Source organism: Staurois parvus, unplaced genomic scaffold, assembly GCF_062004578.1.
Source record: "Staurois parvus isolate SC_StPar_1 unplaced genomic scaffold, SC_StPar_1.0 ptg000200l, whole genome shotgun sequence".
Lineage (NCBI taxonomy): Eukaryota > Metazoa > Chordata > Amphibia > Anura > Ranidae > Staurois > Staurois parvus.
In genome coordinates this window covers 3,798,487-3,825,514 of record NW_028317996.1, presented here as the reverse complement: position 1 = coordinate 3,825,514, position 27,028 = coordinate 3,798,487, and the positions used below count along the sequence as shown (strand labels likewise).

The following is a 27,028-nucleotide window of genomic DNA, read 5'->3' as shown; positions in this document are numbered from 1 at the left end:
ACTGGCTGTCCAGAAGTGCTCACAGACTTTGGAGCCAGTGACAACACAGTGGGTCGGTGGGTGTGCCCCCTACGTGGAAACAAACAATGACATGTATATACGTGATTCTACACAGCCACCCACGCACTGTAGGAGTAAAACTACAGTGTGCAGTCGGCAAGCAGTTTAACACAGAGGGAAAGTAGCAAATTACTTGCCTTTCTGACCAGACTGAACACCCCCCAGTCAATGTTCCCAGAATTTCTACTACCCAAAATAAAATTATTTACTACCAGGAAGGGATAATTGAATGATTTAGGGTAGATAGGCACACACACATTCAGTCAGGTCAAAGTTGCTTACACATAGGACAAAAACGCAAAAATGCTTTCAGGGCAGGCGTACACAATTTCAGGGCAGACACACAATACACAGCTCAGCATGCTGAAAAGACATACAACTGTCATAATCTGGGATCAGGCTCAGAGGCCAGTGGCTGTAGCAGTAGAGAGGTTCATGACTAGTCAGCTGGAAATATACAAGCAGGTTCCCCCTAGCGGATGGTGCTGACTCACTCAAGGCACGAGGTCTAAGAACTAGCTGGTACCCATCAGAGCTCTTGATGGTGGAGATGGGTTTTGCTGTATGGTAGTGCCAGGAGTAAGCCAGGGTCTGGCTGCAGATGTTACAGGTAGGGATTGAGCAGAGGTGTAGTCAGTAAACAAGCCAAAAGTCATTATCAAGTAGAAGCTGGATGGGATCATATGGAAGCATAGTAAATGAACAAGCCAAAGTTCAATAACAAGTGGCAGCAGAGATACGGAAGACAGCAGGTATGCAAGGAGCAAGATATCTGATGGAGAGACCACAATAATCTGTCAAACTGGAAATGCAGATATGTCTTAATCCAGGAATTTCATGAGAGAAGCAAAGAGGTCAAGGTTCACCAGAAACATTATATAAGGCAAGGTTGTCTAAGGGTGCAGGCAGGGACCTGTCCAGCATCTCAGGCAGAACAGCAAGAAGTGCCACAGCCATACACCACAGATGTCCTAGGTTCAGATGCGGACCCTGACAACACACAGCACCTGCACATTCAGAGCACACAAATACTTCACAATACCACTTGTTAATGTTGCAGTAACTGGTGTTAGAGGAGCATGGTGGCCACATGCTGGTGATTATGTTGTATCCTAGTAAGGTGGTGAAATGGGATCCACATAATTGTATGGTTTCAGTTATGGAGAAATAAAATCACATTGTGTATGTATAAAAATATTTAATTTATTATTTACATTATAAAGGAATTACATTAGAATACAGTATTTTATTTTGAGAAATTAGCAGGCTAGTTAATCACGCAAGACTTTAGGTATTTATCATATGAAAACATTATTTTCTACAAAGTAACCTAAAAAGGGACAATGTCGCCAGACCATTTCAACAAAAATATCTGTTGTTACATTTAAAAGTACCCATGTGTGGACATCAAAAAGTCATGAGACTGCTGCTGGGTGCCGCATTTATCGATGCAATGTCAGCAACTCCAACAGACATATAGCTGTCACTCAGCGACTTTCTATAGTATTCCTCCCACTTTTATTGACCATAATGTATTTATTCACATAATGTTATTGACATGCTGCAGGAGTTTAAAAGGGTTAAAAGTGTTTTACTGCATATTTTCATTTGTATACAGTGTCCAGTGCATCTTTCTGCAGTGTCCAAGAATTGTAAGCCAACAGTGAGGGAGTCCAGTTGCCTTGACAAGGTTTTCCCAATGTGGCAAAGTCCTGGTGAAACCTTTCACCATGTTTGTCATTGACTGCATCCTGATTTTTGGGAAGGAAGTCGAACTCTGAATGCAGAAAACTAATCTTCAGTGATGTGTTAAACTTCATTTTCTTGTATACTGTAGGAAGTTTTTCAGCCATCTGAATATAATTTGGTGTTCTGTAGTTAGCAAGAAAATTCTCTGGTTCTCTGTGAAATTTTCTACTGGAACAAGTATCTTTCAAATGTAGTATACAGAGAAGATTTTAAAACTTTTAATATAACAAAAATGTTTTGTGCGTGCTTTGCTATGAATTCAACTTAATATTTCCAAAATTTCTCCATTTGGTTTGTTTCAGCTGACCGTAAAGAACTTCTTAAAATCATTTGGTTAGCTTTAGTACAACAATAAAACATACAATTCAAGCAAAAGTTATGAGTGTCATTAAATCCAGACTATGAAAAACTCAGTACATGTTATATAACAGAGTATGCATATCTACAAAGCCACTAAAGTATTTATTTTGTGCAATGATAGCCTTTCAGCACCGCTCGAGGTTGGACTATGTGAAATAGCCCCACCGGTACTCTGGAGCAGGTGTCCTGGGAGCAATCCAAAGTGTAAGGACATGAAAAAAAGGATGCCGCTCAGACCGACCCCATGGTGTCAGCAAGTGTTGGCATCAGTCCCCGCTCAGACCATGATACTGACGCATTGTACCCTGCCCACTGGGGCTTGGTCACTTGGTGACCAAGCTCCCGGTGGGAGGGGCGAAATGTGTCAGAGGGCATGGCCGGAGTAGGGGCCGAGGCCAACACTGACACTTACAGCATGGGGTCGGTCTGAGCAGCATCCTTTTCTTCATGTCCTCACATTTATTTTGTGTAGAGTGAAATATACCTGGCTTCTGCCTTTTGTTGTCCTTCCCATCTTCCCTGTGTCTCCACTACAGCCTGAGATTGTGTAGACCTGCTGTTGTCATCTACTGAGCATGCTCCTGTTTCAGTTCCTTTCTAAGCTCTTCATTTTCTCCTTTTCTTATCTGTGCATCCCACATGAGTATCGAGTCAGATATCTGGGCTTATACACAGTGGTAAATGACACTCCCTTCCCTCCTCCACCATGTCCTTCTATTGCTAAAACTAACAAAAGAAACTCTCAAAAAGCTTAGTTTTAATATAAATCAGTATTAAATATATCAAATGTAATTGCTAATACCTGTAAAGTCAATCATCCTTGTCTCCACCTACACCATTATTAAGGCACAAAAAATACAGATTTAATGTTCAATAAAGATGTACAGGGAGCTGTTAAACTGTCTTTCGATATCTTTAATGCTCTTCTGAAAAATTTTTTGTGACTGGCGCAGCTCCAATCAAGGTTGTGCAGACACAGACTCATACTGTAGAGAACATACATTGGCAGAGTAATAAAAGCCCTTTCCAATGATCTTTCCCTGCAGATGTCATAGAACAGGTAAAGATCATGTAATCCTGACAACACTACTGCAGGAATAAGGTACTCAGGATTAAAAAAAATATAGTGGCATGATACTTTATATTCTGATTTATGCAGATTTCTATGGCAATTAACATTTCTCTGTTTAGTATCACTTCAAAGTTTTTATTAACAGAGTTGAATGCAAATGTTTTTCCTTATGTTGCAATGAAGATCGGAAGAAGTTGCTGGACTAATCTCATTGTGTGCTTGACTGGTTTTTTTTTGTTAGTACACAATTCTCCTTCAGGCTGGTTTGAATCTTGCCTATAAAACAAAGACAATGGCTGTTGAAAAGGACAATGATATTTAACAAATAATCTCTTAATAAAAAACAGGATTTTTTAGTTCTACATATTGCAATACATGTTTAAGCTGACCAACTGCATCAAAGCAATCCTTCTATGACCAGTCATACTCTGCTCTGCCAATGCAAATGCTGCTGTGGACATAATGCCAATGTGGGGCAAACAGACACAAAGTGGAAGAGAGTTACTAGGTTCAGGTCTGGCCATTGACCTGTAATGCAGAAGTAGCATTTACAGAGCAGAATAGGACTGGCCATAGAGGGATTACTTTACCACAGTTGGCCAGCTTAAACATGTATTGCAATATGTGTGATTCTTTATAAATTTCTAGTTTATACCGGCAACTATACCTTAACCACTTGCCTACCGGGTCAATTTTCAGCTTTCAGTGCTGTTGCACTTTGAATGACAATTGTGCGATCATGCAACGCTGTACCCATATGAAATTTGTATAATTCTTTTCACACAAATAGAGCTTTCTTTTGGTAGTATTTAATCGCCAATGGGGGTTTTATTTTTTGCACTATAAATTAAAAAATACTAAAAAAATAAAAAAAAGGTTTTTTTTGATTCTATTATAACATTTTGCAAACAGGTTTTTTTTCTCCTTCACCGATGTGCGTTTATGAGGCTGCACTGATAGGCAGCACTGATGGGCACTGATAGTTACTGATATGCAGCAATGATGGGCACTGACCGATAGCACTGAATGGAGGCACTGATAGGCAGCACTGCTGGGCATTGATGGGCGGCACTGCTGGGCAGCACTGATGGGCGACACTGCTGGGCACCACTGATGGGCTACACTGCTGTGTACTGATGGGTGACACTGCTGGGCACCGATGGGTGACACTGATGGGTGGCATTGCTGGGCACTGCTGGGCGCTGCAGATTATCAGTGCACAGCTGTCGGTTATCGGCAGTACTTTCTTCACGCTGTGACAGCGTGAAGAAAGTGCAGCTGATAACCGGCAACTGTATTTACATTGTGATCTGCTGTGGAGGATGTCCATGGACGTTAAGAGGATGTCCATGGACGCCCTGCCAGAACTCGAGAACCACATTGTAGCAGTCTTTTGGCTATAGCGCGGTTTTGAAGCGGTTAATGATAAGTGTTCTGCTCAGCCTTTATTGTTAAGTTAAGTACTTGTAAATAAAGGCTGACCAGAATATTACTACACATTCATGAGAAGATTACTGCTGAATCAGTATTCTGTGTGCACTATCAATGAGGACCACAATTTTTGTTCTAAAATCCTCAGACAATTATTTGCTGCTCTTTCTCTTCTCCATGGTCCATGTGGCACACAGAGATACACAACAGAATGGTTGAGTCAATTTTAACTGGTTGCCGGAGTGATTTCTATATTTTCAGCACCTGTTAAAGTCCTCATACACACTGGACGTTTTTACAGCTGCTGTTTTTGGCTTTTGGCCTTTTTTTTTTCTACAGCCAGTAAACTCTCCAGCATGTTATCCTATGTGTTCATGCACACAGACTGTAATCAATGTTTTTTGGTTGGAAAAAAACACAGGACTAGTAGGTTTCTAGAGGAGTTTTTTAGCTGTAATAGCGTTCCAACACTGAAAATCATAGTAAAACGCAGTAAAAACGCAGCAAACCGGCATTTTTGAACTTTTTTGAGCAAAAAAACAAAATCTTTTGGTTAAAAAAATGCAAACACGAAAAAACACTAATGCAAAAAAGTGTGCATGCAGCCTAACTGATACAGGTGAGTTTTATTATAAATTACAGGAGAATCACAAACTTGAAATACAATTATTTCTTACAAGTTTGAGAAGGTGCCAATAATTTTGTCCAGTCCATCTTTGGAGTTTTGGGTGGAATGTGTCAGATTTGGCTTTTTGTTTCTCTACTTTTTTGTGTCATACCAATACAAACAAAAGAAATAAACATGACAATGCCTAAACATTTGTAATTGCAACAATTTTCTTGGTGAAGTGGTGCATTATCTGGTAGAAATGCAGGGTTGCCAATATTTTTGGCCATGACTGTATACGAGTGCATACCATACGCTATTTCTGGAAGTTTTTAATGGAAAGGTTGTATGTCTGGGGCCCTTGTCTTCTAGTATTGGAGCTTTTTCCTGTCAGGCTCCAGATAAGGCTGAATGCTAGGTTCTGTTTTTAAAGTGGAGTTCCAGCCCTTTTTGTGTTTATTAAAAGTCAGCAGCTACTAAAATTGTAGCTGCTGACTTTTAATAAAACACACATTCACCTGTCCCAGCGACATACTCATCCTCTCTCTGTCTTCTCCGCCCAGTGCCAGCAACTCAGCTGTTAGCACCAGGCTGCTACAGCTTGCAGCTTCACAGCCGAGTGCCCACTACGCATGCGTGAGTTGCGTTGCACATTCCGATTGATCCGGCAGTCTTCTGGGACCTGTGACTGTTCCCAGGAGACTACAGGAGGAAAGGTAGGGGGGGGGCAAACTTCCGGCTCACTTCGCAGCAGCGAACTGAGCTGGAGGTGGGAGCGAGTACCTGTCAAAACCAGGTATCTGCTCCCCCCCCAAAAGGTGCCAAATATGGCAATGGAGGAGGGGAGGAGGCAAACAAGCAGGGCTCCCACTTTTGGATGGAACTCTGCTTTAATATGCTGCAGGTACAGTATGTGGGGGGACTTTTTAACATTTCTATATGTTGGTGATGCCTCAATTAGGGACTTTGTAATATCTACAATATATACTCTGGATCAACTGTGGGTACAGAATTCTGTATATCGTGGTTTTCTGTTTAATTATTCTATTTATTTTCATTTGGTTAAACTAGATGGACTTCTGTCTTTTTTTTCAAATTAACTATGTAACTACAATACAATTTAGAGTTTTCAATACATATGTGACAGACATATTTGCGAGCAGAAAAAGTAACTAACCTTGTCAACCAATAGACAGGCAACTGATTCTTGAATCTTGTTGCTGAAGATGCAACAGAACTGCATGGGGGATGGTCATGTTATACATCCTGCAACAATACAAAATGACAAATATGTTATTAATATGTTCAATGAGCATATACCTTCAAAAGAACATAAAACAAATCCCTTGATTTTATTAAGAGATGCACAGGGCCTGATGCATAAAGTTATGATATCATGCTAAAAGCAGCATTTCAGACAATATCACATATAGTATTAACACTTGAACATTTGATTGGTTGGGCTGAGACTTATTTCCTTGCAATTCACATTTACCTTTTTAAAGAAGATAAAACAAAATAAGGATGTTAAGATTGTCTTAGTATTTCAACTGCAAAAAAAAAGACTGCACACATTCACAAAGAGGGATCTATTATAAAACAATCGTTGCACAAATGTCAGAAACATTGAGCAAACTGAGCTGACACTCATCATATAGTTTCAAATAGATTAACGCTTGTATTATGTATTGGATGTCACTCCACTTCCTCAAACTCAACCTTTCGAAAACTGAGCTCTTAGTATTCCCCCCAGCCCGTGCCCCCTCCACTGACTTCACCATAAATATCGGTAACACAATCATCAGTCCATCCCCTCATGCCAGGGTACTAGGTGTAATCTTGGACTCCCATCTGTCCTTCCAGCCCCAGATCCAATCACTGTCCAAATCTTGTAGACTTCACCTCCGCAACATCTCCAAGATATGCCCGTTCCTAACTTCGGAAACCACTAAGCAACTTATTCACTCCCTTGTTATATCTCGCCTCATTGGCCTACCTCATCGCAGGATATCCCCTCCTCATTGGCCTACCTCATCGCAGGATATCCCCTCTTCAGTCTATCATGAATGCTGCTGCCAGACTCATCAACCTTACTAACCATTCTGTATCTGCCACCCCTCTCTGCCAACCCCTCCACTGGCTCCCAGTTGCCCAACGGATAAAATTCAAAACACAAACAATGACATGTAAAGCCATCCACAACACTGCCCCAATTTACATAACCGATCTTATCTCTAAATATCACCTAAACCGTACTCTCCACTCCTTGCAAGACCTCCTACTCTCTAGCTCCCTCATCTTCTCCTCCCATACTCGTCTCCAAGACTTTTCCAGGGTGTCACTCATCCTCTGGAACTCCCTACCCCAATCTATCAGACTATCGCCTACTCTACTTACTTTTAGGCGATCACTGAAAACCTATCTCTTCAGGGAAGCCTATCCCGCCCTCTGCTAATACTGGAATCCTCTACTCTTCCAACCAGTCCATCCCCCACAGTTATTATTTATTTATTTATTTCAGGTACTTACATAGCACTGTCAATTTACGCAGCGCTTTACACATATATATTGAACATTCACATCAGTCCCTAACCCTCAAGGGGTGTACAATCTAAGGTCCCTAACTTACATTCATACATACACATATTAGGGCCAATTTTAGACAGGATCCAATTAACCTACCAGCATGTCTTTGGAGTGTGGGAGGAAACCTATTGTACCATTCACCCCTCCCTCCTAGATTGTAAACTCCAAGGAGCAGGGCCCTCAAATCCCTCTTGTATTGAACTGTATTGTTGCTGTATTGTCTCCTCTTATATTGTAAAGCGCTGAGCAAACTGTTGGCACTATATAAATCCTGTATAATAATAATAATAATAATATAATAATTATCAGTGCCATCTAGTGGCCAAAAAGCAGTACAGTTTTCTGAAATATCTCAATGAGAATATATACCACATTTTGGACACTAGATGGAGACGGTGATTCAGGAGTTAAAGCTGAAAGCCAGGCAAAAAAAACCTTTTCACTCAAAGGAGAAATAAAGCCAAAAGGTACTTTGGCTATATTTCTGTAGGTCACCGTAGTGCAGTTTGTTCTGCCAAAGCTCTCTGCTTAGAGCAGAAGGGAGAACTGAGCGATCAGCAATGTTTGATCTCTTAGTTCTCATTGCACAGCTGGTGGGGGACAGATGCAGCATCAGATCAATACTACACCCACCTTGGTAAGTTTATTTTTTTTTCTATGTCTATACTTCTCTTTTAACCCTTTTGCTGCCAGAGCCATTTTTTTTTTAATCATTTTAGGACTAAAGATTACACAAAACCCCCAAACATGATATATTTTCTGAAAGCAGACACCCTAGAGAATAAAATAGTTGTAGTTACAATTTTTCTTATGTCACATGATATTACCGCAAAAGTCTAGGAAATACAAAATGTCAGTAAAAAACACGCTACAGTGAACTTTAGGGCAAACAAACGCAATAAATTACCCACATTTTTGATAAAATATAAAGTACGAAGTTGTGCCGAGTAAACAGATACCCAACATGTCAAACCATAAATTTGCGTGTGGCTGTGACATGGCGACAAGCTTCAGTACCCTAGATTTTCTATAGGCGATGCTTCAAAAGCCCCTACAGGTCATCAGTTTAGTGTTACAGAGGAGGTCTTGTGCTAGAATTATTGCTCTCACTCTAGCGTGCACCGGGATATGTAACGTGTATATCTCAAACGGCATTTTCATGCGTAGGCACCCCTGACGCATGTGTTTACATTCGTACGTGCGTATATATGTGGGGGTGGCAACATTTTTTGGGGGGCCGGGTGTTATGTGCTTGGGTGTAACTTTATTTTTTTGAAAAGAAAAACTTTTTACTTAACTTTTTTTTTCATTACATAGGGGGCACGTAAGTCACGTAAGTCCCCTACGTGATGATTTTTAGGTTACAGGTTCTATTTAATGAGACATGCAGGGTCTAAAAGGGTCTCCTCTGGGCTCCACTGGATGTATTGTAATGTGCAGCCATGTTACCGGGGGCTGTGGAAGCAATTGGGGCAGAAGCGCAACCGCCCAACTGCTTCCACATGAAAGGCAAGAGTGTCAGTTTTAGACACAATCCCGATGGCTAACAACCACCAAAACTTCCTGCTGTCAGGTCCCTGTGATGTACGAACCTGGCAGCGAAAGGTTATGTAAACCCAACATGTCACATTCCTGATATGTGCCCGCTGTACCATGTATTTGTATAAAAAGTATCTTGTTCTCTTTATATTGCTTCCTTTGTCTGAAATCCCTGGTGTTCCTCTGATTTCCTATTAAAAACTGACCACACTAGGCATGATAACACAGTGTGGCCAGTTTTCTGGCTGTGTCTGAGCTAATCCATTGATCAGACGTGTCCTGAAACGCCCCTCCTCGGCACAGCCATTCACTGGGAAGATCAGTGTCCTGCTGTTTCTCCTCCCCTAGCTCTCTGTGTTCCTTATGCTGCTGAGAACAGAAATTATGTGAGCACTTATAAAAAAAACCATTATAGATACCCCCCCCCCCACCACCATATTTTATATCTATGCACAAATATTTTGCCTTTCATTTATATTTTAAACTGAATGGATTGTTTTACAAGGTGGGGGTTCACATACACTTTAAATATAATCCTCAATAGCCATAAAGGGTATAAATCCACTTTGGTTGGATAAAATATCCAAACACAGATATTAGTTTGTAAAAGTAGCTTTGGCATTACCACTGTGGAGCCTGTGCAGAAAGCAGAACTGTGGGAGGGACCCAGAAGGTCCAACCACTACAGTCTACCTGAAGAAAACTACAAGAGGTGGATACAAGACCGGTTACCCTGCACAAGGAGAGAGCAGTAGTGACAGGTCCTTGTTACAGGAAGTTCCGGCGCAGAGGCAAAGTTTCACAATGGATTATCATTCATATCTGGAAGAAATACACAAAGTACACCAAGATCCAAGCAAGAAAACACATGCCTCTTGTCTTTAGACAATATTTGCTTATCTCGAAATTCAGTTTTAACCTCCAGAGGATATACCCCCTGTCAGGGACCCTGTCACCGTGCAGCCGTGCGACGGCGACAGGTCCCTTCAGGTCGTGGCGGTGGGAGTGCGCATGCACGGGAGAGTGCGGGCGCGCATGTGCAGTAGAGCCCACTTCACCGCCAGGCGGGCTATTTAAACCTGCAATACAGTACAATTAATGCCTTCTGGTTTACAACGTTTCTGCACATATTACCTGATCCTGTTGCCTGTATTCTGATTTGCCTGACTAAGAAAGAACTCCGCCTGCACAGACCTCGGCTATCCCTGACCATCCGCTTGCCTGCTCCCTTGTGCTTGATCTGCCCGCTTGATACTGACCCGACTTGTCTGACTCTGCTGCATCTACTTACTTGCACCTGTACCTGGCTTACATCCTGACGGATGCCATACTTACCTGCCGCTGCACCTACGATCCTGCATCTGGCTTGCATCCTGACGTTTGCCATACTCACCTGCCACTGCACCCACGGTCCTGCACCTGGCCTGCATCCTGGTCACCGCCATACCTGCCTGCTACTGCATCCACGCTCTGGTGTCCAGTCCCAGTCTGCATCCCGATTGTCGTCATACCTTCAGCTCCAGATCCACCCGGCACTCGTGCCATTCCTGACTCTGTGCCCTCTGTTCCCACTATCAGGGTCTCCGAGTGGGAGTCGTAAGAGGACGCCTTCTCTCCACGTCAGGCTCCCCAACCAGGTACGTGACACCCCCCTACCTGACCAGGCCTTTTTTCGCTATTCAGCACTGCACTATTTCAACTGGTAATTGCATGGTCATGCAATGCTGCACCCAATCGAAATGTATGTCCTTTTTTCACACAAATAGAGCTTTATTTTGGTGGTATTAGATTACCTGTGTGCTTATTTTTTGCACTATAACCAAAAAAAAGAGCAAACATTTTCAAAAAGAAACAATATTTTTTACTTTTGCCTATAAAAAATTTATAGTAAACTCATAGTTAGTCATACATTTAGGCCAAAATGTATTCTGCTACGTTTTTGGTAAAAAAAATCCCAATAAGTGTATATTGATTGCTTTGTGTGAAAGTTCTAGCGTCTACAGACTATGGTATAGATACTGCAATTTACACATCTTTTACTTTCTGACTGCCTATCACATTTCTTGAGGTGCTAAAATACCAGAACAGTACAAACACCCCCAAGTGACCCCTTTTTCGAAAATTTACTTCCTAAGCTATCTGCTGAGAGGCATGTTGAGTCCATGGAAGATTTATTTTTTTGCCACAAGCTTTTTGAAAATGCCAAAATTTTCTTTTTTGCATAAAGTTGTCACTTAACCCCTTCCGACCAGCCACAGTACTTTTTCTGCGGCAGGGCGGCACCGCTGTGTAAAATCACGTATATATACGTGATTTTGCATGTCTGGGTAGGGGGCGTGACTGCCCTATCCGCCCCACCGATCACGGCCGCGGGTGTCAATCCCCGGGTCCTGGCCGCTGACTACCCGCCGGAGCCCGGTGATTACCGGCTAACACCGATAGGGAGGAGGGCTGCATTGTTTAAAATGCAGCCCTCCTCCATGTCAGTTTGGGCACAGAGATCCTGATCAGTGTGCTTACAGTGAAGCACACACCCCCCGCCCCCTAGTAAAACACTCCCATCACATAGTTAACCCTTTGATTGCCTCCAAATGTTAACCCCTTCCTCCCTAGTGCTATTAATATAGTGCTTTTTTTTTGCACTGATCACTGTATTGGTGTCACTGGGGATGTCAGTGACCCCAAGCCAGTTCCCCCCAGTGTTAGAATGTCTGCCGCAGTCCTGCCATAAGTCACTGATTGCCGCCATAAGTTGCTGATCGCTGCCATTATTAGTATAAAAAAAAATTCCAGTATCTATACTGCCATTTGTAAACGTTACAACTTTCACATAAACCAATTAATTTACACGTATTGGGATTTTTTTTTTTAGCAAAGACATGTCACAGAATAAATTTTGGCCTAAATTTATGACTAGATTTGATTTAAATTTTTTTTTACTGGACATGTTTTATAGCAAAAACCCCAAAATATTGTTTTTTTCTCAAAATTGGCGGTCCTTTTTTTTATAACAAATAAAAAAACGCACAGGTGATCAAATACCACCGAAAGAAAGCACAATTCGTGGGAAAAAAAAGATGTAAATTTAATTTGGGTGCAACGTTGCAGCACGGTTGCACAAAATCACGTATATATACGTGATTTGTGCTCCCATGGTTTTCACGCCCCAGATAGTGTCAGTACACCAGTAATCACATTTAACCCCTTGATTGCCAGGAAAACGCTCATACAACAAACCTCCATTGCTAGTATAGAGTCTGAATTGAGCAATAGCTTTGCTCAGATCAGCACTATTCCAACGTTCACATTAGTATAGCGTCCCCAAAAACACAGCATTAGTGGGATCAGCCCTGGCACCTGTCAGAACCTGCGTTTAGCCCCTACGCTTACCTGCCCCCCTTCTCCCCCAGCAAGTGCAGTGTCAGTAGGTCACTGTCACTTGATACATTGCACACAAATCCGCAGAATCAGCACCCATACTTCCCCCATTCACTGCCCAACCCGGAATTCAGGTGGAAACAGCAAATTTAACTACTCCTTGATTTTTTGTAGCTGTTTTTCACAAAAGATCTGTATGCATTGATTGTGGATCAAAGCAATTTATATGCACAACATTTTATCGCCACCAACCCAAATTCAAACCTTGCCAGACCATTCACATGGAAACCCATTACAGTTTCCAAATGTATTTTTTTTTTGGGGCTAACCCTCAACATGGGCATTACCACAAAAAATGAATTGCGGTTGTATTGGTCCACAGACCATTTACTCAGCATACCATCATCTTTTATACTTTACCAAATAATTGGCCAATATATTGTGTTTTTGTGCATTAAAAGTAAAAAAGTGTATTTTTTGCAAAAAATCTGCGTTTGAAAAATTGTTGCGCGAGTACTATGTGATATAAAAAATTGCAGCACCCACCATTTTATTCACTAGAGTGTCTGCTTTAAAAATATATAATGTTTGGGGGTTCAAAGTAATTTCCTAACAAAAATAATTTTTTTCATGGGAACAAAAAGTGTCAGAAAAGGCTTGGTCTTCAGGTGGTTAGAAGTGTGAATGATGTGTGGCATAAACGTTTAATGCTTGGCATAAAATGCCCCCACCCCCTAAAATGACCCCTTTTTGGAAAGTAGACACCCCAAACTATTTGTTGAGAGGCATATTGAGTCAATAGAAGAATTCATTTTTCTACTACAATTTTTGGAAAATGACAAAAAAAAAATTGTGTCTTAAATGATTTATTGCTAGACTGTAGCATTTATTGCTAGACTGCAACGCCAAATAGCAAAAAGAGGCCTGGTCATTAAGGGAGGTAAATCCTCTGGATGGCAAGTGGTTAAATGATATATTGCTCACACAAGTCATGGGTATATGTGGAATTACACCCCAAAATACATTCTGCTACTTCTACCGAGTATGGGGATACCACGTGTGTGAGACTTTTTGGGAGCCTAGCCACATAGAGAAGCCTGAAATCCAATGACCACTTTGAAAGCCTGAAGGTGCGTAACTTCCTCATTGCACTTCCTCACTACCCATCACAGTTTCGAAGGCCCTGAAATGCCAGGATAGCACCAAACACTCCCCCCCCCTTTTTCTCACAAGGTTTTGGAATATAAAAAAAAAGAAAAAATATGTTTTCGTTTTCTTTCCTCATTTTCCAAAAACTTGTGGCAACAAACAAGATCTGCAAAATACTTACCATGCTTCTTATCAAATTCATTGGGGTGTCTACTTGACAAAAAGGGGTTATTCGGGGGGTTTAGTGCTATCCTGTCATTTCAGGGCCTCCGAAACTGTGATAGGTAGTCAGGAAGTGTAATGAGGAAATAAAGCCCTTTAAAAGCCTGAAGGTGCTTTTTGGATTTTGGGGTCCTGTACTTGGCTAGACTGCCAAAAAGTCTCTCACATGTGGTATCCCCATACTCGCGAGAAGTATGAGAATGTATTTTGGTGAGTAATTCCACATATACCCATGGCATGTGTGAGCAATATATCATTTAAGTGACAATTGTGTGTAAAAAAAAAAAATTTTTTGTCATTTTCAAAAAACTTGTGGTAAAAAAATAAATACTTGTATTGACTGAACATGCCTCTCAGCAAATAGTTTGGAGTGTCTACTTTCCAAAAAGGGGTCGTTTTGGGGGGTGGGGGCATTTTATGCCCAGCATTATAAGTTTATGCCACACATCATTCACTCTTATAACCACCTGAAGACCAAGCCTTTTCTGACGCTTTTTGTTCACCTGAAAAAATCAGTATTTTTTGCTAGGAAATTACTTTGAAACCCCCCAAACATTATATATTTTTTAAATCAGACACCCTAGTGAATGAAATGGTGGGTGCTGCAGTTTTTTATGTCACATAGTACTCGTGCAATGATTTTTCAAACGCAAATTTAGAAAAAAAAAACAAAAACACTTTTTTTACTTTTAATGCACAAAAACACAGTGTATTGGCCAATTATTTGCTAAAATATAAAAGATGATGGTATGCCAAGTAAATGGATACCAAACATGACATGCTTTAAAACTGCGCACACCTCATGCAATGGCAACAAACTGCATACATTTTTAATATCCATAAGCAACACTTTAAAAGCTGTTAAAAGCTACCATTTTAGATTTACAGAGGAGGTCTAGTGCTAGAATTACTGCCCTTAATCTGACGTTTGTGGCAATACGTCACATGCATAGTGCAACTGCTATTTACATACTGGCATGGGGCCAACGCTCACACACACAGGATTGTAGGTGTTGTGGTCCTGTGCTCTTCCTGTGTGTACAGTGTGTTTGGAGGCTGTGTAGTCAGTGTGTCAAACTGTAGAAGGGAAGGGAGAGCTGTCTGTTCACTTCCCATATCTGGAAGAAGAGATGAAGCGGAGGATTAGTCGGAGAGGGTCGGACACAGCACCTCCAGGACTGAAGGCAGATTTATCTACAGCCATATATACGCGTCAGGGAGGAGCCTACGTGCAGACGTCACTCTGCGGAGTCCATTCGATGGTCCGGTGGCCATGTTTGTAAGTGAAGTTGTATTGCTTTTATGTGCTCCACGTGGATGCTAATATTATGAAACACTGTGCCCCACATTGGACAATAAAGAAACATTTTTCCTGTTTTCCCAAAGCAAAGTTGGTTCTGGCCAGCTTATGCAGGCCATAGATGGGGAGAAAAACGGCAGATTTTTCTTTTAAAAAACGAAAATTCGGTCGTTCAAGCGGCCGACGTTACCATCAATGGTAAAAAAAATCGGCCGATTTTCATCCCTTCTACAGCCGGCAAAAAGTGTCCCTGCAGAGAGCACCGCTATTTCTGACAGTTCTCTGACAGTTCCTTCACATTTACAGCGGTTGAAACATTGTATCTATTTGTTTCCATTTAGGATACAGATGTTTTTATTCGGAAACAAATAGATACATTGTTGCAACTGCTGTAAATGTCAAAGAACTGTCAGAGAACTGTCAGAAATAGCGGAGCTCTCTGCAGAGACACTTTTTGCTGGACTGGAATTCTTCTTATTTTCATCCTACTTCTTCTTCTTCTTCTTCATCCTCATCCTCTTCTTCTTCCTCATCCTCTTCTTCTTCATCATCCTCATCCTCTTCTTCTTCATCATCCTCATCCTCTTCTTCTTCATCATCCTCATCCTCTTCTTCATCCTCATCCTCTTCTTCTTCATCCTCATCCTCTTCTTCATCCTCATCCTCTTCTTCATCCTCATCCTCTTCTTCATCCTCATCCTCCTCCTCCTCTTCTTCTTCTTCTTCCTCTTCCTCTTCATCATCCTCATCCTCTTCTTCTTCATCATCCTCATCCTCTTCTTCATCCTCATCCTCTTCTTCTTCATCCTCATCCTCTTCTTCATCCTCATCCTCTTCTTCATCCTCATCCTCCTCCTCCTCTTCTTCTTCTTCTTCCTCTTCCTCTTCTTCTTCTTCTTCTTCATCCTCATCCTCTTCTTCTTTCTCATCTCCTTCTTCTTCTTCCTCATCCTCATCCTCTTCTTCTTCTTCATCCTCATCCTCTTCTTCTTCTTCTTATTCCTCTTCCTCATCCTCTTCTTCTTCTTCTTCATCCTCTTCTTCTTCCTTTCTTCTTCTTTATCCTCTTCTTCATCCTCTTCCTCTTCTTCTTTTTCTTCTTTTTGTCTTCCTCTTGCAGGTGACTGCTCATGCGCAGATTTTTTATCGGCAAAAAATCGGCCGATTTGCCCACTAATTGCCGCGAAAATCGGCCAACTTTACAGAAAAAAAAAACGGCCAAAATACCGAAAAACGGCCGACCAAATAGCCCACTAACGATCCGAAAATCGGCCGATTTTATTTTCGGCCGAAAAATCGGCCGATTTTATTTTCGGCCGAAAAATCGGCCGATGTTCGACCCATCTATGGCCTGCATTAGTGGATTGCTTTAAAAAAGGCCTGGATTGTTTCTTAGATACACAGAATATAACTGGATACTAACATTTATAGGTAAAGTTGATCCAGGGAATATCTGATTGACTCTCAGGGGATCAGGAAGGAATTTTTTTTCTGCAGGAACAAACTGGATCATGCTTTGCTGGGTTTTTTTGCCTTCTGGACAGGGGCAGACTGACAACTCATGAGGCCCCCGGGCAATAGGGGATCATGGGGCCCCTGTGTCTTCGCCCACACTCAAACCACACCCAAAAAAGCCTAGGAAAGGTACCAGGGGCATCTCATGGGGCCCCCTACTGACCCTAGGCCCGAGTGCCCAAATGGTCAGTCCGCCCCTGCTTCTGGATCAACTGTGGGATTATAACTTTTTTTTTTTTTTAATGGTTGAACTGGATGGACTTTTGTCTTTTTTCAGCCAGACTAACTATGTAACTATGTAATCCAACAACTCTCTGAAATAAAACTGCAATTTTATTTATTATAAATATTAGAATCCCTTCAGAGTTGTTTGTTAATTCAGAGTCACATTCAAATCACTCTATCTATCTATCTATCTATCTATCTATCTATCTATCTATCTATCTATCTATCTATCTCAGTCATCTATTAGGTATCTTTGCTGGAGAATTATAGTAAGTGAATACATACCCTAGACTTTTCATCTGAGGACATAGTTGAAGGCTTTCTGCAAGTTTTCTCGCTCCAATGTTTGTGATCCTGTTGCAGTCCAAACTTTACAAAGAAAACATATTAGAATCTTAAAACACTGCCATTTTTGCAATTTTAAATACAACTTTAATTACATACATAAATGCTATATTATTTCTAAAAACAGTGTCATTTGGTTGCACTGTCCGAGTTGAACAACACAGCCAGTACATCACCCTAAAGGACGTTCACACTAGCCCACAGCCCGAAACACTGCTGCCCGCACACTGAACTGCAGTGGTTTAGCGCGTGGGCTCCAGCATTTTGAGCTGCAGAGTCATTCAGGGATGTGATGCACATTTTATCTTATCACACAGTTCCCCCTTTTTTAAGTGAACTTTATTTGAAGTGTACAAAGTGACTCTTCAATAATGTCACACTTGCTATGCAGTGACATGCAGAGCCAGCCAGAGCAATGCAATATTATGCAAACATGTTGCATAATACCACACAGCTATGGAATGCAGAGAAGCATTGCATTCTGGTGTGAAAACTATTGTTTTCTGTGCATCAATGCAGGCACTTGCATTTATCCATGAGGAAAAATGCAGGAAACTCCACATAATGTGTATGGGCTCTTAAAGTGATTGTAAACCTCAGATATAAAATATGAACAAAACATATCCTTCTCTAGTGTGTACTTGTCTCTGTTAAGAACACTAAGTGTAATTTCTGTTTGCTGCTTCATTCCTCTGCTATCAGCATGAATCACTTCTGACAAGTTTTCCTGACACCAAGAGAAAAATGGTGACGGGAAGGAACTCCAGGAGATTGACAGCCTCAGCTCTGCTCCCCTGAGCTGTGTGGAGGAGGGTGTGTCTCTTCCCTCCAATCAGCTCTTCTCACTGAGCTCTGCAGAGTGTGATTTCATCTCTCTACCCCACTTTTTTTCTGAAAACTCGGACAAGCTTTACAGCACTTTGAACTGATGTAGAGAAGTGAAGACCGCAGATAAACAGGTTCAACTTCTGTAAGAGGATTTCTTTCATCTGTGTATATCACCTGAGGCCAGTCACTTCACTGGGTATATGTAAGTGTTTACTACCATTTTAAAATGGTTGTAAAGTCTGATTTATTTTTTTACTTGTACCTACAGGTAAGCCTATAATAAGGTTTACCTTTAGGCACTGTAAATATCTCCTAAACGTGCACTGGCATGCCCATGCCATTTCTAAAGAGCTGTGTACCGTAAAAAGTGACTCCAACGCACATGCATGGCAGTGATGACATCACTGCTCGATCGTTCAAGCCGCCAGAGCCCGCGAACCCGGAAGAAGGACCGAGTGAAGATGGAAGCCCTGTCAGCAGTGACAGTGCGCCGTTGGGGGTTTTGGTTTTAACGTAAGTTTCATATAATGGGCTAGTATGCAATACATACTAGCACATTATGACATTGCCTTGCAGGGGAAAAGAGTTTACTACTGCTTTAACCAAACATTAACCCTGAGTGGCATTTAATTTACTAAGGACCTGTTTGCTGACAGCCGCCTGGGAATCAGTATATTACTCCAGGACAGTTAGTCAGGGCCCAGTCCGTTAGTAAATCACCCAAAGTGGTAAGAATTTTTTTCGTTTGTTGTGCTGCATGTATATCTTTGAAATAATGCAAAATAAACTGCAGGTGTGTTTTCAACAAGACCTGCTGTCTGCTGTGCCTCCTGTGCAGATTCATTCATGGAATCAAATACACCCTGCTGCTGAGTATATTTCCCATGGAAAATAAGATGGAAAATATTATAAGATCCAGCAGTTTAGCAAATGTTTGTTATTTATGACCGTCAGTGTTAATATGTACTATGCTATGTAGGATGTACTCTTGTAACAATGTATCCTTGATTTAGGAAACATAGGCAACTGATAACAAAAGGAAGCATAGGCCCTTTTGCAAACATCACAAAAAATACATTAAAAGACTCATTTTATTTGGCATAGAGATTATTTCATGGAATTTAGCAATTTTATAGTGCAGCTGCAGTGCTACTTGCAGAGTTTTTGATACATTTTTAATACGTGTTTTACTGCTTTGACTCATTCCTGCTGTCAGCCAACAGGGAAAAGTTATTGGTTGTTAAGGAGCTAGAACCTGCCTGCGTCCTAACAATGAGTCATCCCTGTTGTCTAAAATAAATAAAAATGTCCCCTGATGTAAATCCATCATCAATCCCGATGAACGCCGGCCACCAATCAACATGGAAAAAACTGCCACCCACCAAACACATCCGCTCCTTTTGCTGGACAGTCGCCAAATGACAGCATCGCTCGCCAGCCACTAAGTAAATAAAGAGGCAGGATCACCTAGTGACTTCACCTTGTGACCCTTCCCCTGTGGCGTCCCTTGAAGACCCCCGCCCATGACTCCGACCTCTATAATGACACATTCTGACCCTCAGAGACCCCATCCTATGACACCAAAGGGCATGGTTTCCTGAGGGCTGACATGTGTCACCCCCCCCCCCCCTTTGAAAACTTAGCAGCAGGGGGAAACAACGCTGTCATTTGGTAAGTGTCAAGCTATGACAGCGTTCTTTTTTTTCATGCAGGTTGCCAGCTGGTGTTCATCATGATATTTTAATAAATAACTTGTATTGTGTTTTTATTTATTTTGTAATTATTTGTAGTGAATGAGTAGGGGTAATACGTGCTCCATACTCATTCACATGGGGAGAGGTTGGGATCTGGGAGGCCCCTTGTTAAATTGGACTTCCAAATTCTGATTAGCTACTCCCACTGCCACAACCATTGGACCAGGGTTGTGGGGAAGAGACCCTTCAAATCAAAATGGGGACAAGGTTCTTTGCCAGGAGGGGTTGTTCCCTCCCCCGGCAAAGTGCCCTCCCCCATGTTGGAGGCTTGTGCACTGGTATGGTTCGGTTAAGGACGAAAGTGGGTATGCTCTATCCTGGCCTGCTAGACTGCATTCTCAGATATTGGTGTGGTATGGATTTTGGGAAGGGGGAGCTACATATGCATTCACATTTCCACATCTGTATGGGGGTACGGGGGTGCTTTAACATTTTTTAAGTTTTATTATTTACATTTTTTTACACTGTCTTTCTAGGTGTTTTTTTGGGGATCAATGTTATTGCTATCACAAGAGATAAACAACATCCCTTGTGTTAGCATTAGCAGTAACAGGTACTCTTTACTGACAGCTTTGGGTGTCTATTAAAGCCAACTTCTCTCCTCGGCCCTCAAAGCATCTGGCTTGTAAACAACAAACTGAAACCAGAAATCCTTGCCGTTAATCTGTCACAGAGGGGAGGGTATCGGTATAACCACATACAGGGATATCCTAAGGGTGTGAATTGGTTAATTATCTACTGTCAATAGACTGGGACTGATACATACAAAGTCAACAGAAAAGGGAAAGTGGCTGAAAAACACAGTTTCTGTATTAAATATATAATTATTTGGTGTGCACTTACTGTAGAGCCTCCAGTGAAGCCATTTTAGGAAGTACATCTGCCAGCTTCTCAGCTCCCATATCACAAACATTGTTGTTATATAAGCTGGAAATGTTAGAATAGCATTTATTTATACTTTATTGTTCACCATAGAATAGCACAATGTACTAAATACAGGTTTAACCTCTTCCCAACCACCCTATAGCAGAGCTACTGGTACAGGGCGGCAGGGCTGCGCAAATCACGTATATATATGTGTGATTTTGCATTTATGGGTAGGGGGCGTGTGCGCACGTGCACGCTGCCCTACACGCGCCACCATTGGCGACTACAGCTGTTGATCACCGGGCCGGAGATTCCTCGCCAGCGCCCGGCTATCGCCGAGGAACACTGACAGGGGAGAGGTCTGTACGTAAACATTACAGATCTCTCACGTCAGCACCAGCATGCTACTTTGTATTGCTCTGCATAGCAATACAAAGCAGCATGCTTACATAGCAAAACAGCACAGAGCACATAATGTGAAACACACACAGCACACAGTTAACCCTTTGATCACCCCAGATGTTAACCCCTTCCTGCTCAGTGTCAATAGTACAGTGTCAGTAATTTTTATTAGCACTGATCACTGTATTAATGTCACTGGGGATGTCAGTGGCAGTTAATCAGTTCCCCCCAGTGTCAAAATGCCAGCCACAGTCTCACTATAAGTAGCTGATCGCCACCATTACTAGTATAAAAAAAAAAAATCCAACATATATACCACCATTTGTAGACGCTATAAATTTCACGTAAACCAATTAATTTACACATATTGGAATTTTTTTTAGCAAAGACATGTAACAGAATACATTTTGGCCAAAATTTTTGATGAAATTTTATATTTTACATTTTTTTTACTGGATATGTTTTATGGCAAAAAGTCAAAAATATTGTTTTTTTTTTCTTCAAAATTGTCGGTCATTTTTTCTTTATAGCGCAAAAAAATTAAAAACAGAGAGGTGATCAAATACCACCAAAAGAAAGCTCCATTTGTGGAGAAAAAAGTACGTAAATTTCATTTGGGTGCAGTGTTGCATGATCACTCAATTGTCAGTTAAAATAAAGCAGAATATCGCAAAAAATGGCCTGCTCAGGAACGGGCGGTAAATCCTCTGGAGAACAAGTGGTTAATAGCAAATTAGCCATTAATCCCTATACAGTAAGAATGTGCAGAACTCCAGAGTGCTTTTCACTATTATATATAGTGTGTGTGTGTGCTTTTTTATATATACAGTTGCAAGAAAAAGTATGTGAACCCCTTGGGATTACGTGGAGTTTTGCATGAATTGGGCATAAAATGTGCTCTGAACGTCATCTAAGTCACAACAATAGAAGAACACAGTCTGCTGAACATAATACTACACAAACATTAGATGTTGCCATGGTTTAATTGCACATAACATGTAAACATTCACAGTGCAGGGAGGAAAAAGTATGTGAGGCCCTAGCTTAATGACTTCTCCCAGAGCTAATTGGAGCCAGGAGTGAGCCAACCTTGACTCCAATCAGTGTGATGATATTGGATGTGTTGCTGACAGCTGTCCTGCCCTTAAAAAACACACACCTGTTTTGGGTTTACTGGTTTCAAGAAGCACTGTCTGATGTGAACCATGCCTCGCAGAAAAGAGCTCTCAGAAGACCTACGATCAAGAATTGTTGACTTGCATGAAGCTGGAAAGGGTTACAAAAGTATCTCCAAAAGCCTTGATGTTCATGTGTCCACGGTAAGACAGACTGTCTACAAATGGAGAAAGTTTAGCACTGTTGCTACTCTCCTAGGCGTGGTCGTCCTGTAAAAATGACTGCAAGAGCACAGCGCAGAATGCTGCATGAGGTAAAGAAGAATCCCAGAGTGTCAGCTAAAGACCTACAGAAATCTCTGGCACATGCTAACATTTTTGTTGACACATCTACAATAAGGAAAACATTAAACAAGAATGGAGTACATGGGAGGACACCACGGAGGAAGCCATTGCTGTCCAAAAAGAATATTGCAGCACGTTTGAAGTTCACAAAAGAGCACCTGGATGTTCCACAGCACTACTGGCAAAATATACTGTGGACAGATGAGACCAAGATTGAGTTGTTTGGGAAGAACACACAACACTATGTGTGGAGAAAAAAAGGCACACCACACCAACATCAAAACCTCATCCCCACTGTGAAACATGGCGGAGGGAGCATCATGATTTGGGGCTGCTTTGCTGCCTCAGGGCCTGGACAGATTGTTGTCATTGATGGGAAAATGAATTCCAGAGTTTATCAAGACATTTTGCAGGAAAACGTACGACCATCTGTCCGCCAACTGAAGCTCCGCAGAGGATGGGTGATGCAACAGGACAATGACCCAAAGCATACAAGTAATTCAACAAAACAATGGCTGCAACAGCACAGAATACGCCTTCTGGAGTGGCTCAGTCAGAGTCCTGACCTCAACCCGATTGAAATGCTGTGGCATGACCTTAAGAGAGCGATTCACACCAGACATCCCAAGAATATTGCTACACTGAAACAGTTTTGTGAAGAGGAGTGGTCCAAAATGACTCCAGATCAGTGTGCAGGTCTGATCTGCAACTACAGGAAACGTTTGGTTGAGGTTATTGCTGCCAAAGGAGGGTCAACCAGTTATTATGTCCAAAGGTTCACATACTTTTTCCTCTCTGCACTGTGAATGTTTACATGTTATGTGCAATTAAACCATGGCAACATCTAATGTTTGTGTAGTATTATGTTCAGCAGACTGTGTTCTTCTATTGTTGTGACTTAGATGACGTTCAGAGCACATTTTATGCCCAATTCATGCAAAACTCCACGTAATCCCAAGGGGTTCACATACTTTTTCTTGCAACTGTATATATATATATTAAAAAAATATATATATATATATATTTATATATATATATATATATATACACACACACACATACATACATACATACATACATACACACACTGCTCAAAAAAGTTAAAGGAACACTTTTTAATCAGAATACATTAATGGTATTACAGGTGGAGGCCACTGACATTTTTTCCCTACTCATCTTTTCTGACTGTTTTTCACTAGTTTTGCATTTGGCTAGGGTCAGTGTCACTACTGGTAGCATGAGGCGATACCTGGACGCTACAGAGGTTGCACAGGCAGTCCAATACGTGCCATTGCCAGAAGGTTTGCTGCGTCTCCCAGCACAGTCTCAAGAGCATGGAGGAGATTCCAGGAGACAGGCAGTTACTCTAGGAAAGCTGGACAGGGCCGTAGAAGGTCCTTAACCCATCAGCAGTAATGATATCTGTGCGAGGAGGAACAGGATGAGCACTGCCAGAGCCCTAAAAAATGACCTCCAGCAGGCCACTGGTGTGAATTGCTGTGATCAAACAATCAGAAACAGACTTCATGAGGGTGGCCTGAGGGCCTGACATCCCCTAGTGGGCCCTGTGCTCACTGACTGGCACCATAGAGCTCGATTGGCATTTGCCATTGAACTCCAGAATTGGCAGGTCCGTCACTGGCACCCTGTGCTTTTCAGAAATGAGAGCAGGTTCACCCTGAGCACGTGACAGACGTGAAAGGGCCTGGAGAAGCCGTGGAGAATGTTATGCTGACTATAACATCGTTCAGCAAGACTGTTTTGGTGGTGGGTCGGTGATGGTCTGGGGAGGCATATCCATGGAGGGACGCACAGACCTCTACAGGCTAGACAATGGCACCCTGACTGCCATTAGGTATCGTGATGAAATCCTTGGACCCATTGTCAGACCCCACGCTGGTGCAGTGAGTCCTGGGTTCCTCCTGGTGCCAATGCCTGGCTTCATGTGGTGAAAGTATGCAGGCAGTTCCTGGAGGATGAAGGAATTGATACCATTGAATGACCCCCACGCTCACCTGACCTAAATCCAATAGAACACCTCTGGAATATCATTTTTCAGTCCATCCGATCCCACCAGATTGCACGTCAGACTGCCCAGAAGCTCAGTGATGCCCTGGTCCAGACCTGGGAGGAAATATCCCAGGACACTATCTGTTGTCTCATTAGGAGCATGCCCCAACATTGTCAGGCATGCATACAAGCACGTGGGGGGCCATACAAACTACTGAGTACCATTCTGAGTTGCTGCAATGAAATTTCATCAAAATGGACTAGCCTGCTGAATCATTTTTTAACTTTGATTTTCGGGGTGTCTTTGAATTCAGTCCTCTGTAGGTTGATAATTTTCATTTCCATCAAACGATGGGGCATCCTTACGTTCCTAACACATTACCCAGTCCATATCAGTATAGATATCCTGCGTGATATTTTTCGCCATTGAGGTCTGATGTGTTCTGAAAGTGTTTCTTTATATTTTTTGAGCAGTGTATCTATTATTTTTTTAAGACCCCTCGTATTAATGTAATGTTTTTTTTTCAGATGGAAAAAGCTAAAGTTAAAATATATAGGTTGATACAATTTATAGGCAGCAAAATAAAAATCATTGACATGTACAGTGCAAACATGTGCTTTACTAGTCTAATTTTTTGCTAAAATATGGCATTAAAGTGTTAATTCACCTTTACGAAAAAAATGTACAGAAAAAAAATGTATAGGCGAACTAACATCAGAAACCCTCCCCCCGGTCTCTGCTGTACTTACCTACGTGTTTGCCAAGCTGTCAGCAACCCCTGTAGCCATTCCAGTGGTCCAGACATTTGAAATCTCTTATCTTCTCTATCTTCTCCATCAGTGCTTCCAGTATGGACCAGATAGATTCTGATTGGTCAGTGCCATCACATTCTATCAAAACCCATCTGGTCTGTCTTTTGATAGCGCTGACCACTCAAAATCCATCTGCTCTGTCCTGGAAGTGGTGACAGAGAAGAGAGAAAAGAGCGAGGATTTGAAATCTCTGGACTGCTGGAGCGACTGTCAAGGTGCTGACAGCCTGGCAGCCCCTGAGGTAACTACAGCAGGGATGGGGGGGGATGTCTGTAAAGGTGAACTAACCCATTAAACAAATGTGTATATGCATAAATGTATAAGAGGTTAAATCTGCTGTTAAAGGTCGTTGCATAAAGTCAATAAGAAAAGAGCAATGAACTTACCTTAGTGTCTGCAGTGAACAAAGAGATGGAAGTGTGGCTGCTAGTTTTGTTGCACCTATTCCTGTAATATTGTTTTGTGATAGGCTGTAAAACAAAGAAATCTTGTCAAAGTATGTTTATTATATATGTAAAAAAAAGTATATATATATATATATATATATATATATATATACCGATATGTGTATATATATATATATATATATATATATATATATATATATATATCACAACTTTAATAGGTAGATGATGCATGAGATTGGGAGTACTCATGGAGGGGCTTCATTATATTTTTTAGAGAATATTAGAGACTACAGGAGCCAGTGATCTATTTTTCTAAATTTTCAATAAATAGTAATACTTGTACAGTTAGACCAGGTTCACACTTATGCGGTGCAAAATTCGCAGCGTTTTCAGTGAGAATTCTGCACCGCAACAGAATCACACCCCATTGAAGCGAACCGCTGTGGGTGTGCATGTTAACAACACCCCGAAAGCGGTCTGCAAAACGCAGTGCGATGTGCAGAATTGGATCGCATAGGTGTGAATACCCATGCGATCCGATTCTAGTGCTGACCCAAAAATGAGTCCTGCACGTTTTCGGTGTGGGTGCGGTGCGAATAGAGCCATACAAAATGTATGGTTCCAATCGCACTGCACACAAATTTGCACAGGAATACGGTATACTTCACCGCATATATGTGAACCCAAGCTAAGTGTATGTTATTGGTTATAAAAACAGAAATGTTTTGGCGCTAAATGGTTGTTATAACAATATCATTTGTATATTTATACCTTGTTGTTCTTTGCGTTCACCTGAAGAAGAGGACTCTTGGTTTATGAAACATGTTGAAAATGTATCATCAATCACTGATTTCTCTACATTATATTGCATATCAAATGAAATGTAATTGGTAACAGCAGCCATATTTGTAGAATGATGAGGTATCCATGTGGACGACAGAATAAGCAT

At 41.5% G+C, this 27,028-nt stretch overlaps 1 protein-coding gene across 1 annotated transcript in view; it reads right to left on the bottom strand.

Moving 5' to 3' along the window:
• Positions 1-1,238: 1,238 nt before the first annotated feature.
• CIITA (class II major histocompatibility complex transactivator) overlaps positions 1,239-27,028 on the bottom strand; it is a 160,806-nt gene continuing 135,016 nt past the window's right edge. Inside the window, exons 16-20 of the mRNA XM_089678238.1 lie at positions 26,059-26,142; positions 20,964-21,047; positions 17,479-17,562; positions 6,457-6,545; positions 1,239-3,517 (exon numbers count right to left, since the gene is read on the bottom strand). Of these exons, the coding sequence (XP_089534364.1) occupies positions 6,461-6,545; positions 17,479-17,562; positions 20,964-21,047; positions 26,059-26,142 (337 nt within the window). The 3' untranslated portion in view covers positions 1,239-3,517; positions 6,457-6,460. The remainder of the gene's footprint in view (positions 3,518-6,456; positions 6,546-17,478; positions 17,563-20,963; positions 21,048-26,058; positions 26,143-27,028) is intronic.